The sequence below is a fragment of the Suncus etruscus genome, chromosome X (genome assembly GCF_024139225.1).
Source record: "Suncus etruscus isolate mSunEtr1 chromosome X, mSunEtr1.pri.cur, whole genome shotgun sequence".
Classification (NCBI taxonomy): Eukaryota; Metazoa; Chordata; class Mammalia; order Eulipotyphla; family Soricidae; genus Suncus; species Suncus etruscus.
Window position 1 is genome coordinate 62127306 of NC_064868.1, and position 12994 is coordinate 62140299.

General features: G+C 43.3%; 1 protein-coding gene and 1 pseudogene across 1 annotated transcript; one reads left to right on the top strand and one right to left on the bottom strand.

The window, feature by feature from the left end:
- The first annotated feature begins 45 nt into the window (after nt 1-45).
- On the top strand, nt 46-6054 carry ITGB1BP2 (integrin subunit beta 1 binding protein 2). Its single transcript, XM_049767350.1, has 11 exons — nt 46-974; nt 1197-1246; nt 1327-1383; nt 1459-1604; nt 2769-2863; nt 2965-3020; nt 3171-3241; nt 3520-3619; nt 4799-4912; nt 5149-5211; nt 5675-6054. The coding sequence occupies exons 1-11, from the start codon at nt 911-913 to the stop codon at nt 5885-5887; spliced, it is 1029 nt and encodes a 342-aa protein (XP_049623307.1). The 5' UTR covers nt 46-910; the 3' UTR covers nt 5888-6054.
- A 3583-nt stretch (nt 6055-9637) lies between these two features.
- Nucleotides 9638-11611, bottom strand: LOC125998869 (Y-box-binding protein 2-like; annotated as a pseudogene).
- Between the last annotated feature and the right edge of the window lie 1383 nt (nt 11612-12994).

Sequence of the window (12994 nt, forward strand, 5' to 3'; positions counted from 1 at the left end):
TTCTCTGTAGGCCCAGTACAGTCTTGGAATTATAATTGCTCTATGTTCAAGGTCAGACAGCTCTTTAGCTTGCCTATCTTATGCAGTTAGTGCTGTTCATTGTTAGTAGTGTTCCATGTTTGAGTTGTCCCTGGTAATCTTTGGAGTTTTTCTGAGATACAGAGCAGTAAAGCAACATCAATTTATTAAAATATATTTTAAGTCTTTTAACTTCACATCCTATTTTTGAAGGGGAGGGAAAGGGGATAGAAAGTACAAGGGTCAAGGTGTCTTGCATGCTTTGATACCCAGCACTACATATGGTCCTTTACCAGGAGTGACTCCTGAGCACCACTGGATGATGTAGTCCCAAAAAATGGGAATGGAGGTATCTGTCACAGGTTATTTCTCAGAGGTAATCTCATGACCTTTGGACTATTTGTCCTAGGCCAACATAGGATTGTAAGATGCATACAATGACTATAGTGGCCATTAAGGATCAATGATAATGAATATGGAAGGGAAGTTTCCTTTGAAAAGAAAAATGGAACTGGGGGAAACCCCAAGATGAGGCAATTTGAAAAAGTTACTATTTTCTAATTCCAAGTTAAGAGACTTGGAATTAACATAGTAAACCTAAAACTCTGAGCAGTGGTGAAGTGACCTCATCCAAGTTTTCAATTTCTACTCCGCCTGATCCCTTTTTCTTGAACCTCAGAGCTAAAATGTTCCTGTGTTCTCCTTCCCTATTGGCTGGGGAGACCAATTGAAATTTCCTTGCCCATATTAGGAGGTGTACGCCTCCTGAAACTAAAGATAGAAACAGCTGGTCCTTCCAGGCAGCTAAAATCCTCCAGACTAAGGGGTGTTCCTCCATTCGGCAGCCAGACTCCTTGAAATACCCTTTCAGTATTCTTCAAACTCTTCCTCCATGTCTCTATTTTGCCATAACAAAGGCTGTGGGCAGCATTTTGACCCCAATACTAACCTTCCTGGTGAGTAATCTTGATCTTACCAGGGGGTTCTGAATCCTTGGGAATGGTCAGCTCTTGGTTTTCTGTTAAAAAAAAAGGGAGGATATTTGGTGTTTTTTTTCTTAGGTGATTAAAAGTTTACTGGTTTTTATTAACATTGGGAAGGCATGCGCATATAGACTTGGTGAAGAGATAGTGTCTTATTCGCTATAGTTACCTTCCTTGGTCAATCTCAATGCACAGATTCTTGTTGCCATCACCCTGGAGTCCCAATCTTCCATGATGCATTGAAGGTGAGGGGGGGATGGCAAGAACATTTCCATAAAGGACATACATCCAGAAATCTAAGCTAAGCTGGTTTTCTTGTTATCAGGGTTGGTCCTGCTGCCAGAAGCGAACTTTAGATTTCTCTGAGTTCTTAAATATCAAGGTAAATGCATTACTTCCATGTAATCTGCCCTTAACAGGATTCTATCCCTAATCCTCCTCTCCTTATCTGTACTAGGGCTGTACTATGGGACCACACTCTGCTGAGAAGTTCCCAGAGGCCCCACAACCTGATGGCCCTGCCACAAGCAGTTCACTTCAGGAGCAAAAACCTCTGAATATGTTTCCAAAGTCAGCAGAGACCTTGCACCAGGAGTGGCCCAAGTAAAGAGAGGTCCCTGGGCTTTTCCTATTCATGCAATCCCTAGGTCATTGGGGGTTAGGAATGATGAACTGTAAGAAGGGTCGGATGAATTATTTTGTGCCAGAGTAATTGTGCCTAGAAATAATACCCTTGCATTAAGGGAATAATGGGAAATTATAAGTCAATAGGACAGATAACCTGGGGCCTGAGCAATAACACAGTGGGTAGGGCATTTGCCTTGCATGTGGCCAACCTAGTTTCTATCCTTAGCATCCCATATGGTCCCCCTGAGTACTGCCAGAAGTGATTTCTGAGCACAGAGCCAAGAATAACCCCTGAGCACTGCTGGCTGTGGCCCCAAAACAACAAAAGAACAAATAGCCCCTCATGAATATAGTCATGTATAATATAAAGCATGGGGTTCACTGAGTTTTTTGGAGTTATCAGTTTATAAGGGCGCTGGAGAGATAATATGATAGTGGGTAGGGTGCTTGCCTTCCACGTGGCTGACCTGGGTTTAATCCCTTGCATCCATTATGGTTCCCCAATCAGAGCTATTAGTAACCCCTGAGTATTGCTGGGTGTGACACAAAACAAAAACAAGTTAGAATGGCCTTGCATGCGCATTCTACCCCTATTTGACTCTTGCATTGCTTATGGACCCCCAAAGCACCAATAGGTGCTACCCCCCATATAAAAATGGATGTAGTATAGTAATAGCCAGGAGGCTGTAGCTATTTTGTCAAAATTCTTTGAACAACAGAAGAAAATCACGTTTTGTACACAGCTGAAGAGGAAGAAATGATGCACAGATAATGGGGCATTTAGAGCCACTGAGCAAGATTCTCTGGGAGATTCCTCAGGCATTGAGGGATTTGGTATTACAAAGAAATTGAAATTGGCAGTGGAGTTTGTAACTTTGGTGATCCTGCCCCATGTTCATCACTTATTACTGGTGGGAGTGTTTAAGCTGGTTTTTTTGTTTGTTTATTTGGGGGTTGTATCTGGCAGGGCTTACTCCTGGCTCTCTGCTCAGGAATCACTTCTGATGGGGATTGGGGGACTATGATGAGGATGCCAGGTTAGTGGCATGCAAGGCAAACACCTTATCCACTGGACTATATCCTCCAGTCCCTGTTGATTGATCATGGTCAGAACTAACTCACAACACACATATATGTTAGGTCAGAATTGCCTCCAAAACTGCTGCCACTAAATATATCCCAAGCCCTGGAAATGGCATTGGAACAGAAAGAACTAGACCAGGAGCCTGGAGCAGGTAAGTGTATCCTTAGATATGTTTTATGTATTGGAATTTAGTAAAGGTGATAACTGGTTGGAGGAATTGAATACATTCCGAATTCTGTTCCCTTTGCCCAGGACTTAACAGTATGATTTGGACTAGGTCCACATGCCAGAACCCAGGATGTGATGCTGTGCGTGAGTTTGTTATGGGGTGAAGGGCAGCGGGACAGTGGTGCCAGAGGACTCCCTTAAGCACGTGGCTGAGAGATGACTGGATATAGATAGACTTTTAGTATCCTTTAGTATGATCTGGTTCTTTTCTGACTATCCTTTATTTTTAGGTTTACCAAGGCCTTGAAAGTGATGCTAGTCCTTGTACATACCACCCTGGAGCACCTCGATTCCATGAAGGGTGAGAAAATGTGGTTTATGAAAGTATTTTTCCCCAGTGTTGTTGATCACGAACTGAGAAGGAAAAAGAGATCGAATTATCTTTCTACATCAGTATAGTTTTTTTTTGGGGGGGGGGGAGATTAGAAAGGTAGGTTGGGCCATGGGATATTTATGGCTCTGCTCAGAGGTGATTCCTAGAGGTACTTAGGGGACCATAGTTAGTAATGGCAATTGAGCCAGAGTTGGTCAGCACATGTAAGGTAAATGCCTTAATCCCTGTAATTTCTCTGAACTCAGGATGAAGTCTTGGAGCTGTTGTGGCATCCAGACCCTGGATTTTGGGGCATTCTTGACACAACCGGGATGCAGAGTTGGTAGACATGACTGGGGGAAGCAGGTAAGTCTAAGCTTTCCATTAGATTCTAGTTCTGGGACTAAGAGTACAGGGGTTAAGGTACTTACCATGCCTGCAGCCAACCCATGTTCAAATCCTGAATACCTCATATGGTCTCTCAAGCACCTCTAGTGGTCATTCAGGAGAGAAGAGCCAGGAATGGCCACTGGGCATTATAGGTGTGGCCCTAATCCCTGAATTAGAAATCACTTTCAGAAATTATTTTCTCGGGGCTGGAGAGATAGGATGGAGGTAGGGCATTTGCCTTATTGCAGAAGGTCAGTGGTTCGAATCCTGGCATCCCATATGGTCCCTTGAGCCTTCCAGGAGTGATTTCTGAGCATAGAGCCAGGAGTAACCCTTGAGCACTGCTGGGTGTGACCCAAAAACCAAACCAAACCAAACCAAACAAAAAATAAAACAAAAAAGTAATTATTTTCTCCTCCCTTTGTACTTCATGACAATATTCTGTTTTCCGTTACAATAGACTGGTGCTTTTCAAATAGTGGGGTGCGCCCCCAGGGGGGGTGCGTTTGACCTCGGCAAACACTGTCATAAGAAGCTAAGCCCCATGTTTCTGTTTCTGTATGTCTCTGGAGCTGAGAGTTGCTGTGTCCTGCTTCAAACCCCATTTCGAAAAGCTATGCATTGCAAAACGTGCTCATTGTAGCCATTAATCCAGACATTACCTCTGATTAAAAAATCAGCTCAATGGGGCCGGGAAGGTGGCGCTAGAGGTAAGATGTCTGCCTTGCAAGCGCTAGCCAAGGAAGGACCGCGGTTCGATCCCCCGGCGTCCCATATGGTCCCCCCAAGCCAGGGGTGATTTCTGAGTGCATAGCCAGGAGTAACCCCTGAGCATCAAACGGGTGTGGCCCAAAAACCAAAAAAAAAAATCAGCTCAAATTATTTTACATATTTTTGTTTTTCAGGTTAAAGTTTTTTTAATAAAGATACTATTTACAGTCGTGCGGGGGGGGGTGCAAAAAATGTTTTCTTCTTCCTAAGGGGTTATGACAGAAAATAATTGAGAAGCACTTCAATAAACCAAGTGACATCCTGCTCCCTATCTCAATAGTCCTGAGGGTTTGAAGCATGAGGTGTTTTGTTTCCTCATACACTGAGAAACTCCCCTTAGGTCAAGTTTATTTTGACCACCCATGTTTCATATCCTCCCTTTAGCTGCCAGCCCTTTGCCGTCAGGATTGGCATCAGACAGATTCCTTAGTTGTGGTGACCGTGTATGGCCAGATTCCACTTCCTGCATTCAACTGGGTGAAAGCCAGTCAAACTGAGGTGAGAAATGTCTGATAATGGAAGGGAGGCTAGTGAATTTGTGTGATGGTACAATCTTAAGGTAGAATTACTGTATGCTGTCAACAGTAGCCATCATTTTTCTGAGGGGAAAGTAGAACTTAATAGGTTGGATTTATCTGACCAATCAGAGATATAGAAATTGCCCTTCTAGCTTAATAATAACTTGTTTTTATTTACTGAATATTGTTACTACCCTTGAGATACTTTTCTTTCAGCTTTATGTCCACATTGTCTTTGATGGTAACCGTGTATTCCAAGCACAAATGAAGCTGTGGGGGGTAAGTAAAAATAAAAGAGAAATAAGACGGAGAAGCAGGTTGGGATAAAAAGATAGTCCAGACTGGACTAAATAGAGGGCATCTGTTTTTAAGTATTGGGACAATACCCTGCAGTGTTCAGTGCTTACTCCTGCTATACTCCTGGGGCTCTGGGACCATATTGGAGAGGTGATTGAACCTGGGTTGGGTGAGTGCAAGGCAAACACCTTACCCATTGTACTTTTTCTCTCTTGGCCCAATTGAAGCTATCTAGAGGGAAAGAACTGTAGTTGAAAGCTAAAGATACTCTCTCTTCTTTTCCCCTTTATCTCCTTTATATTATATTGTATGATTCCTCACCTGTCTTTTCCCCCACCTTACCATTTCACTTTTTCCCTTATTACCACCCCACCCTGACTCTAACCCCTTTGATATCTTCATTTTCTTTTTCTTCTGTGTTCCTCTGTCTTTCCCTCTTCCTCAGGTCATAAATGTGGAGCAGAGTTCTGTCTCCTTGATGCCATCTCGGGTTGAAATCTCCCTGGTCAAGGTTGATCCAGGATCATGGGCCCAGCTGGAGCACCCCAATGCAGTAAATGAAAAGGCAGGGGTTGGGATAGACGAAGTAGAATCAGATGACTCATCTGATCTGAGCTGGACAGATGAGGAAGAAGGGGAGGGCACAATGAGGGAATAACAGCAGTCTGCCAGTGTCCAGCTAGGACCTCACTGACTCAGTTAAAAATCTCAGAGACCAGTATATATGGTTTGCAATGGGGTGTCTTGGAGTTCGAAGAGGGGGGAAAACAAAAGTGTGCCAATTATGCTATTCTTTCTCTTAAATAAACCTTGTATTCAGCAATATCACATAGTGTCTGTTCTCTCACCACACTAAACCTATATTCATTTTCCCCTAACTTCTGTGTATATTTGACACATATGTATGGAAACATGCACACACACAATTTCTTTCAAAACAGCTATTGTATGAATACCTCACATGTGCCTAGGTATGTGCTCAGAGATATCTGAAAAATAAGATTCACTCACTTTTCTGAGGTCAGTAAAATTAAAGTCTGACTGACAAGTAGAGGCTAATAATCTATCAGGGGTCTCAAACTCGCGGCCCACGGGCTGCAAACGGCCCTCCATACAACATCTTGTGGCCATGCCCTAGAGGAATCTTTGTTTTGTCTTGTTTTAGTTGTTTGGGTCACACACCCCAATGTTCAAGGCTTACTACTGACTTTGCACTCAAGGATCACCCCGACTTTGCCTCCTGTGGCCTCCAGGTAAATTGAGTTTGAGACCCCTGTATCAAACAATGATAAGCATGTGGATGGAGAAATAGTAGGGCATTTGCCTTGCATGCAGACGACCCAGGACCAACAGTGCTTCGATTCCCGGCATCCCATGTGGTCCTCTCAGCTTGCCAGGGGCGATTTCTGAGCACAGAGCTAGGAGTAACCCCTGAGCATCGCCGTGTATAACCCCCCTCCAAAAATACATAAGCATGTCAAAGGGTGGCATTGGTGTGAAGCGGGATTTCTGTTTATGACAAACCCAACTACAATGATGCTTATAATCATGGTGCTTAAATAAAGATTTAAAAAAATAAGCATGTCAGGTAGTTTCACTGAATACCAAATTGTGCAGTACAGACACGTAGGGATTGAGATAATGGAGACTTTATTGTGGACCATGGTAGAGATTATAGAAGCCAGAGGGTTAAGGTGCTTGTCTTGCATGTGGCTGATCCCAGCTTGACCCCTGGCACTGCATGGTTTCCTGAACAATACTGGAATTTATGCACAGACCAAACATTGCCAGATCTGGTTCCAAAGCCTTCAAAAAAGGAGAAGACTTGGGGCCGGAGAGATAGCAGAGTGGTAGGGTGTTTGCCTTGCACACAGCTGACACGGGATGGTGGTTCGAATCCTGAAACCCCATATGGTCCTCCAAGCCTGCCAGGAGCGATTTCTGAGTGTAGAGCCAGGAGTAACCCCTGAGCACCACTGGATGAGACACCCCCCCAAAAAAAACCCAAAAAATAAAAATAAAAAAGGAGAAGACTTCATGGAAGTTAGTTCTGTATAAATTTCTTGAATTATGGTTTGCATACATATAATGCACCTACTTTTTGTTTTTTTCTGAGTCACACCCAATGATACTCAGGTGTCATTCCTGTCACGCTAGGGATCATATGGGGTGCCAGGGATCAAACTTGAGTTGGCACCAGTCAGTCAAACTCCCTCTCCATTGTTCTGTGGTCCAGCCCTAATGCGCCTATTTAAAGTGTAAAATTTAGATGGGAATGTTGCACTGGTAATGGGTGGTGTTCTTTACATGACTGAAACCCAAACACAATCATGTATGTAATCAAGGTGTTTAAAATAATAATAATAATAATAATAATAATAATAATAATAATAATAAAAAGTATATAAAAAAGAAGACAAGGTATAACACAGGATAAACAAAAATAAGCCAGAAAAGATATGTAAATACTGTTTACCACTTGAAAAAATCATTAAATTCATATAATCTTGATAATTTAAAAAATATGAGTTGTATAATTTCAGAAAACTTCAGAAACTTCTTATTCCTCCAGATATAATCCTTGTACACCTTACTAACAGACACTCCAAATTTCCTCCTCATTCGAATGCTTTAGGTAATCACTAGTCTACCTTCCTGTCTTGTGGATATACTTAGTCTAGCTATGTCATAGAATTTAAAGTATTCACTACATGTACTTTTATCACAGGCTTAGTTTCCTTAGCATCATTTTTTTGTTCACACTCAGCCATGCTCAGGGGTTGCTCTTAGCTCTGCACTTAGGAATCACACCTGGTGGGCTCAGGGGACCATTTAGGATGCTGGGATCAAATCTAGATCAGCCACATGAAAGGCAAGCACCCTACTTGAAGTATTTTCACTACATCCCCAGCATCATTTTTTTAAATTCCCTATTGCCTCCATGTTTCCTTTGCTGTGTTGATGTTGTGAAGACCAGGAATTATACATATGCCTGGCTGTGGTATTTACATATTACACATTTTTACTTGTGGTGCTCTTCATGGGTTCTGCACAAGGCTTCAATGCTCACAATTGGCTGAGATGCTCATTAAGGTTAATCATGGGGATTGCACTTGTGCTCACTGTGGACATTGGCATGTGTACTCTCTACAACTTAGGGTCATCCTAGGTGCCAGGTGTCACACTTCTGATCCATAATATTTGAACCTTTTTTCAAGTTACAATGCTCAATGGGGTTGCACCACTTAGTGGTGCTTAAATACATCTGGCTGCAAGGATACAGAAATTGCTCATAGCACCTAAAGTTACAGAACTGCCAGAATTTAGTGATGACACTAGGGGTTTGAACTTAGGACAATAAAGGCTCCACTTGGCACAAGAATTAAGAAACCAGAAAGGTATAAGGGAGAAAATCAGGGGGAACAGGGAGATTCCAGCCTCGTGGACTGAAATTTTTGTTAACCAGTCTCAATCCACCTGTGGGGTGGGTAGGGCCAACATAATTAACAAAGAGAACTACTTAATATTAATTAAGTCTGATCACTAATCAAGCCTAGGTGGGTCTTTACATTTCAAAAGGGGTGGGAATGTGTTTAGCTATAGCTCCCTCTTTTCAAAAAAATTGATCCCCCACTTTATCTGCTATGATCAAATTTAAGGCAGGTTGGCTCTGAAGGATCTTATCAGCCAACAAGGTAATCTGTTCATGGAGAACAACCAGGGAGGCAATGGAAGCATCAGTGATTTCCTGTGCCTGTTGGGCAGTCATGGGCTGAGATCAGTCCCTGCATCAGTGTCCCTCGCAAAAAGCCCATCATTGTGGTTGGTTTGGTCATCAGTGGTAGTCCTCTATTCCAGTGACGCTAAGCTGAAATGATACAGGTGGGAGTGCAGTTCTCCAGGGCACAATAGATTGCAGAGATGGTGAGGTTTTATAGGGACAGCAACAAATCTGGGATGGGGAAGCACAGGGAGACAATTGGCAGTATTGGCAGTGGCCAAGGAGGTAGGTGTAGGAGGAACGGAAAAGGCTTTGCTAAGAAACAATTCAGACAGACATGAATAGACTACAAACCTAAAGGTGGTGACCACACATACAATACATACATGCACACACAGTTGATTGATCAATTTGCTCCAGCTGTTATTCTAAACCAATGGTCCTCAAACTACGGCCCGTGGGCCATATATTGTATTTATTCCCATTTTGTTTCTTCACTTCTAAATAAGATATATGCAGTGTGCATAGAAATTTGTTCATAATTTTTGTTTTTACTATAATCTGGCCCTCCAACAGTCTGAAGGACAGTGAACTGGCCCCCTGTTTAAAAAGTTTGAGGACCCCTGTAAAAACCATCTAGGATGATAGGAATGAAAACTGATGTGGGGCTGAGAAAGGGCAGAATGGTTACCAGGGCAAGATTAGCTCTGTTGGTTGATTGAACTTTGTCCCACAATTCCCAATATCAAGTTTTCCTGTAAGAGAACCATCAGTTGGGCCTTGGCTGGGCTTGGTCTCACCATCTCCATCTTCTGTGGTAGGCTGCTGATGTCGAATATGATAGGAAGGCCTTCAGTACCTGGGCTGAAAATGAGTGGGTGTGGCCACTCATCTCCCTGTTGTTGGTCTTCCCTACAATGGGGCTGTCTCTTTGGTTCTACCCCATCATTACCCTCAATAGACTGCTGCTGGTTGGAGGGCCAAAGGCCTCACACAAAGTGCCTTCAGTAGAAATGTGGTGGGTGCTAGCATCTGGGATGCTGCCCAGTCTTCAGCTCTCTCCCCTTCACTGCCTGCTTCTGATCCACCTAAAGGGGCCTCTGCCACCATGAGTGGTGGGGAAGCTGGGCAAGGCCAGGGGATGAATCTGCAGAATTTACATTAGGAACATAGCAGCTGCCCTTCACTGACAACCTCCCAGGCCCAATTACATTAGCAGCTTCTGTACCCTTCTCTCCTTCAATGATATCAAACTCCACAGTCTCCTCATCTACATTATGCAGAAATTTCCTGGGATTGTTTCTCTTAATAGCTGCTCGGTGAACAAAGGCATCCTCCTTGGTATCATTCCTGTTGATAAATGTTATGGACATTAAACTATTTGACACTGCCCAAGATTTGGATTGCCAGTACAGGCTTGTCCACCTGACTTGGGGTGCAAGAGAATCTCTAAAGTGCATGACACATTTAGTCTGGTCCAAAAAATGCTGGTAATTCATGATAGCCACATGAAGCAGTTTAGAAGGAGGGCCATGTACACCAATACTCCAGTAAAGGGTATGGCACATTCAGTCCAGCACAAGGGCTCCTGATGATCTAGGAGGGATTGTGTCATCCTCTCTGGTCCACCAGCTTACTGCATTCCCCGGTTTTGTTCTCTCTCTAATACTCAAACTTATGTTTTTGAGCCCCACCCAGTAACACTCAGGGTTACTCCTGGCTATGGGCTCATAAATTGCTCCTGGCTTGGGGACCATATAGGATGCTGGGGGATAGAACTGTGGTCTGTCCTAGGCTAGACCTAGCAAGGCAGAAGCCTTACCACTCCATGCCACTGCTTCAGCCCCCTTCCCCCATGACCGTTTTTATCCCTGTGTTGAGGTCCAAGTTCTTTAAGTCCCTGTTTGGGCACCGGATGTAGAAGCCCCACTTGCTGCAAGAATTAAGAAACCAGAGAGGTGTAAGGAAGAAAAGGAGGGTTCAGAGCCCTCCACCTTGTGCACTGAGAGAGCTGCAACAAGAGAGTGAGTGAGGGAGAGAGCCAACTTTTCTCCCCTACCATTTTTATTATCCAAACTCAATCCACTGAGGGCTGACATAGTTAACAAACAGAACTACTTACTGTTAATAAAGCCTAGGTGGATCTTTACATCTCAAAAGGAATGGGAATGTGTTTATTTATAATATAGTTATTTTTGTTTTGTTTTGTTTTGTTTTTGGCGGGTCATACTTGACAGTGCTCAGGGCTTAGTCCTGACTCTGAACTCAGGGAACGTTATGTGGTACTAGGGTTTGAATCTGGACTAGCCACATACAAACCTATTTCTCTGGCAATCAGAATATGAGATCATATTCTTTCAAATCATGCATTTTATTTTAGTATAATGTTTTTAAGATTAATCCATGATATAACATGTATCAATACTTCATGCAATGGGGGAAGGTCTCCTATGAATTGCTTATGTGGTTTGGGTTTTCATGCTTGATGATAATCTACCCAGCAGTGTTCTGGGAATCATGTGGTGTTGTGGATCAAACTTGGAGCCTTGTTAATTAGTTAATTATTAAAGAGAATGGAGCTTCAGGACTGAGAGATATTCACTTTGTTGAGGGATTGAAATATTATGCAGAACACCACTGTGTTAGACACTTCTACCCCATTATCGATTGTCTTTACCTTGGATCAACCTTAGGTCTTCTGCATGCAAGGCATGCATTCTGCTCCTTTACTCACATTGTTTTACTTAAAACTCATACCTGCTGTGTAAAGTAGGTGTTTTTTTTATTTAAAAGAACTTTATTATTTTGGGGCCGGAGAGATAGCACAGAGGCGTTTGCCTTGCAAGCAGCCGACTCAGGACCTAAGATGGTTAGTTTGAATCCCGGCATCCCATATGGTCCCCTGTGGCTGCCAGGAGCTATTTCTGAGCAGATAGCTCAGAATAACAAAACAAAACAAAAAAAACCACCTTTATTATTTTATTGATTGATTGGCTGTTGGGTCACACCCAGCTGTGCTCAGGGCTCATTCTTGGTTCCTCACTCAGAAATCACCCCTGGCAGGCTGGGAATTGAACCAGGTTCCTCCCGGTCGGCCACATGCAAGGTAAACACTCTAATGCTGTGCTATCTCTCTGGCCCCTAAAGTAGTTATTATTATCCAAAATTACTATTTTTTTTGGTTTTTGGGCCACACCCAGCAATGCTCAGGGGTTACTCCTGGCTGTCTGCTCAGAAATAGCTCCTGGCAGGCACGGGGGACCATATGGGACACCGGGATTCGAACCAACCACCTTTGGTTCTGGATTGGCTGCTTGCAAGGCAAACACCATTGAGCTATCTCTCCGGGCCCTTATCCCAAATTATTATAGATCATCAAACCAAGGCTCAGAGAAGGAAATCACCATTACTAATACCTCATACTAAGAATTTTCTTAGAGAAATTTCAGAACATCCCAAACCTAAAGACCCAACTGTAAATGACACTGGCTAGTAAAGCTGTAGAAGATGTAGCATTTGCTGGTAAGGTTGGATCCCTGTTGAGTAGAGCACTCACAAAGAAATATCCACCAGCCCTTCTGGAGAGTAACTTAGTTTATTTTAGGTGAAAAGGTTTATTTTCAGTGGAAAAAGGATATCTATAGGGGAGAGTAGGGTATGAACTCTGTATCAGCCAATAAGGTCGAATGTGAGAGGGGATTAAAACTAGGTTGTGTTAGGGCCAGAGAGATAGCACAGCAGTAGGGTGTTTGCCTTGCACATAGTCGATCCAGGACAGATGGTGGTTCGAATCCCGGCATCCCATACGATCCCCCATGCCTGCCAGGAGCAATTTCCGAGCACAGAGCCAAGAGTAACCCCTGAGCGCTGCCGGGTATGACTCCCCCCAATAGGTCGTGTGCTTCTGTGTTTAGGGAAGACAGGGTAAGGGGATTAGGGAAAGTAGTATGTGTGCTCTGTGTGTTAAAACAGGTGTGTGCTTAAGGTGATTAGCTACACCCAATAAGTATTTTAGGAAATAAATTGGAGGGGGTTGAAGAGATT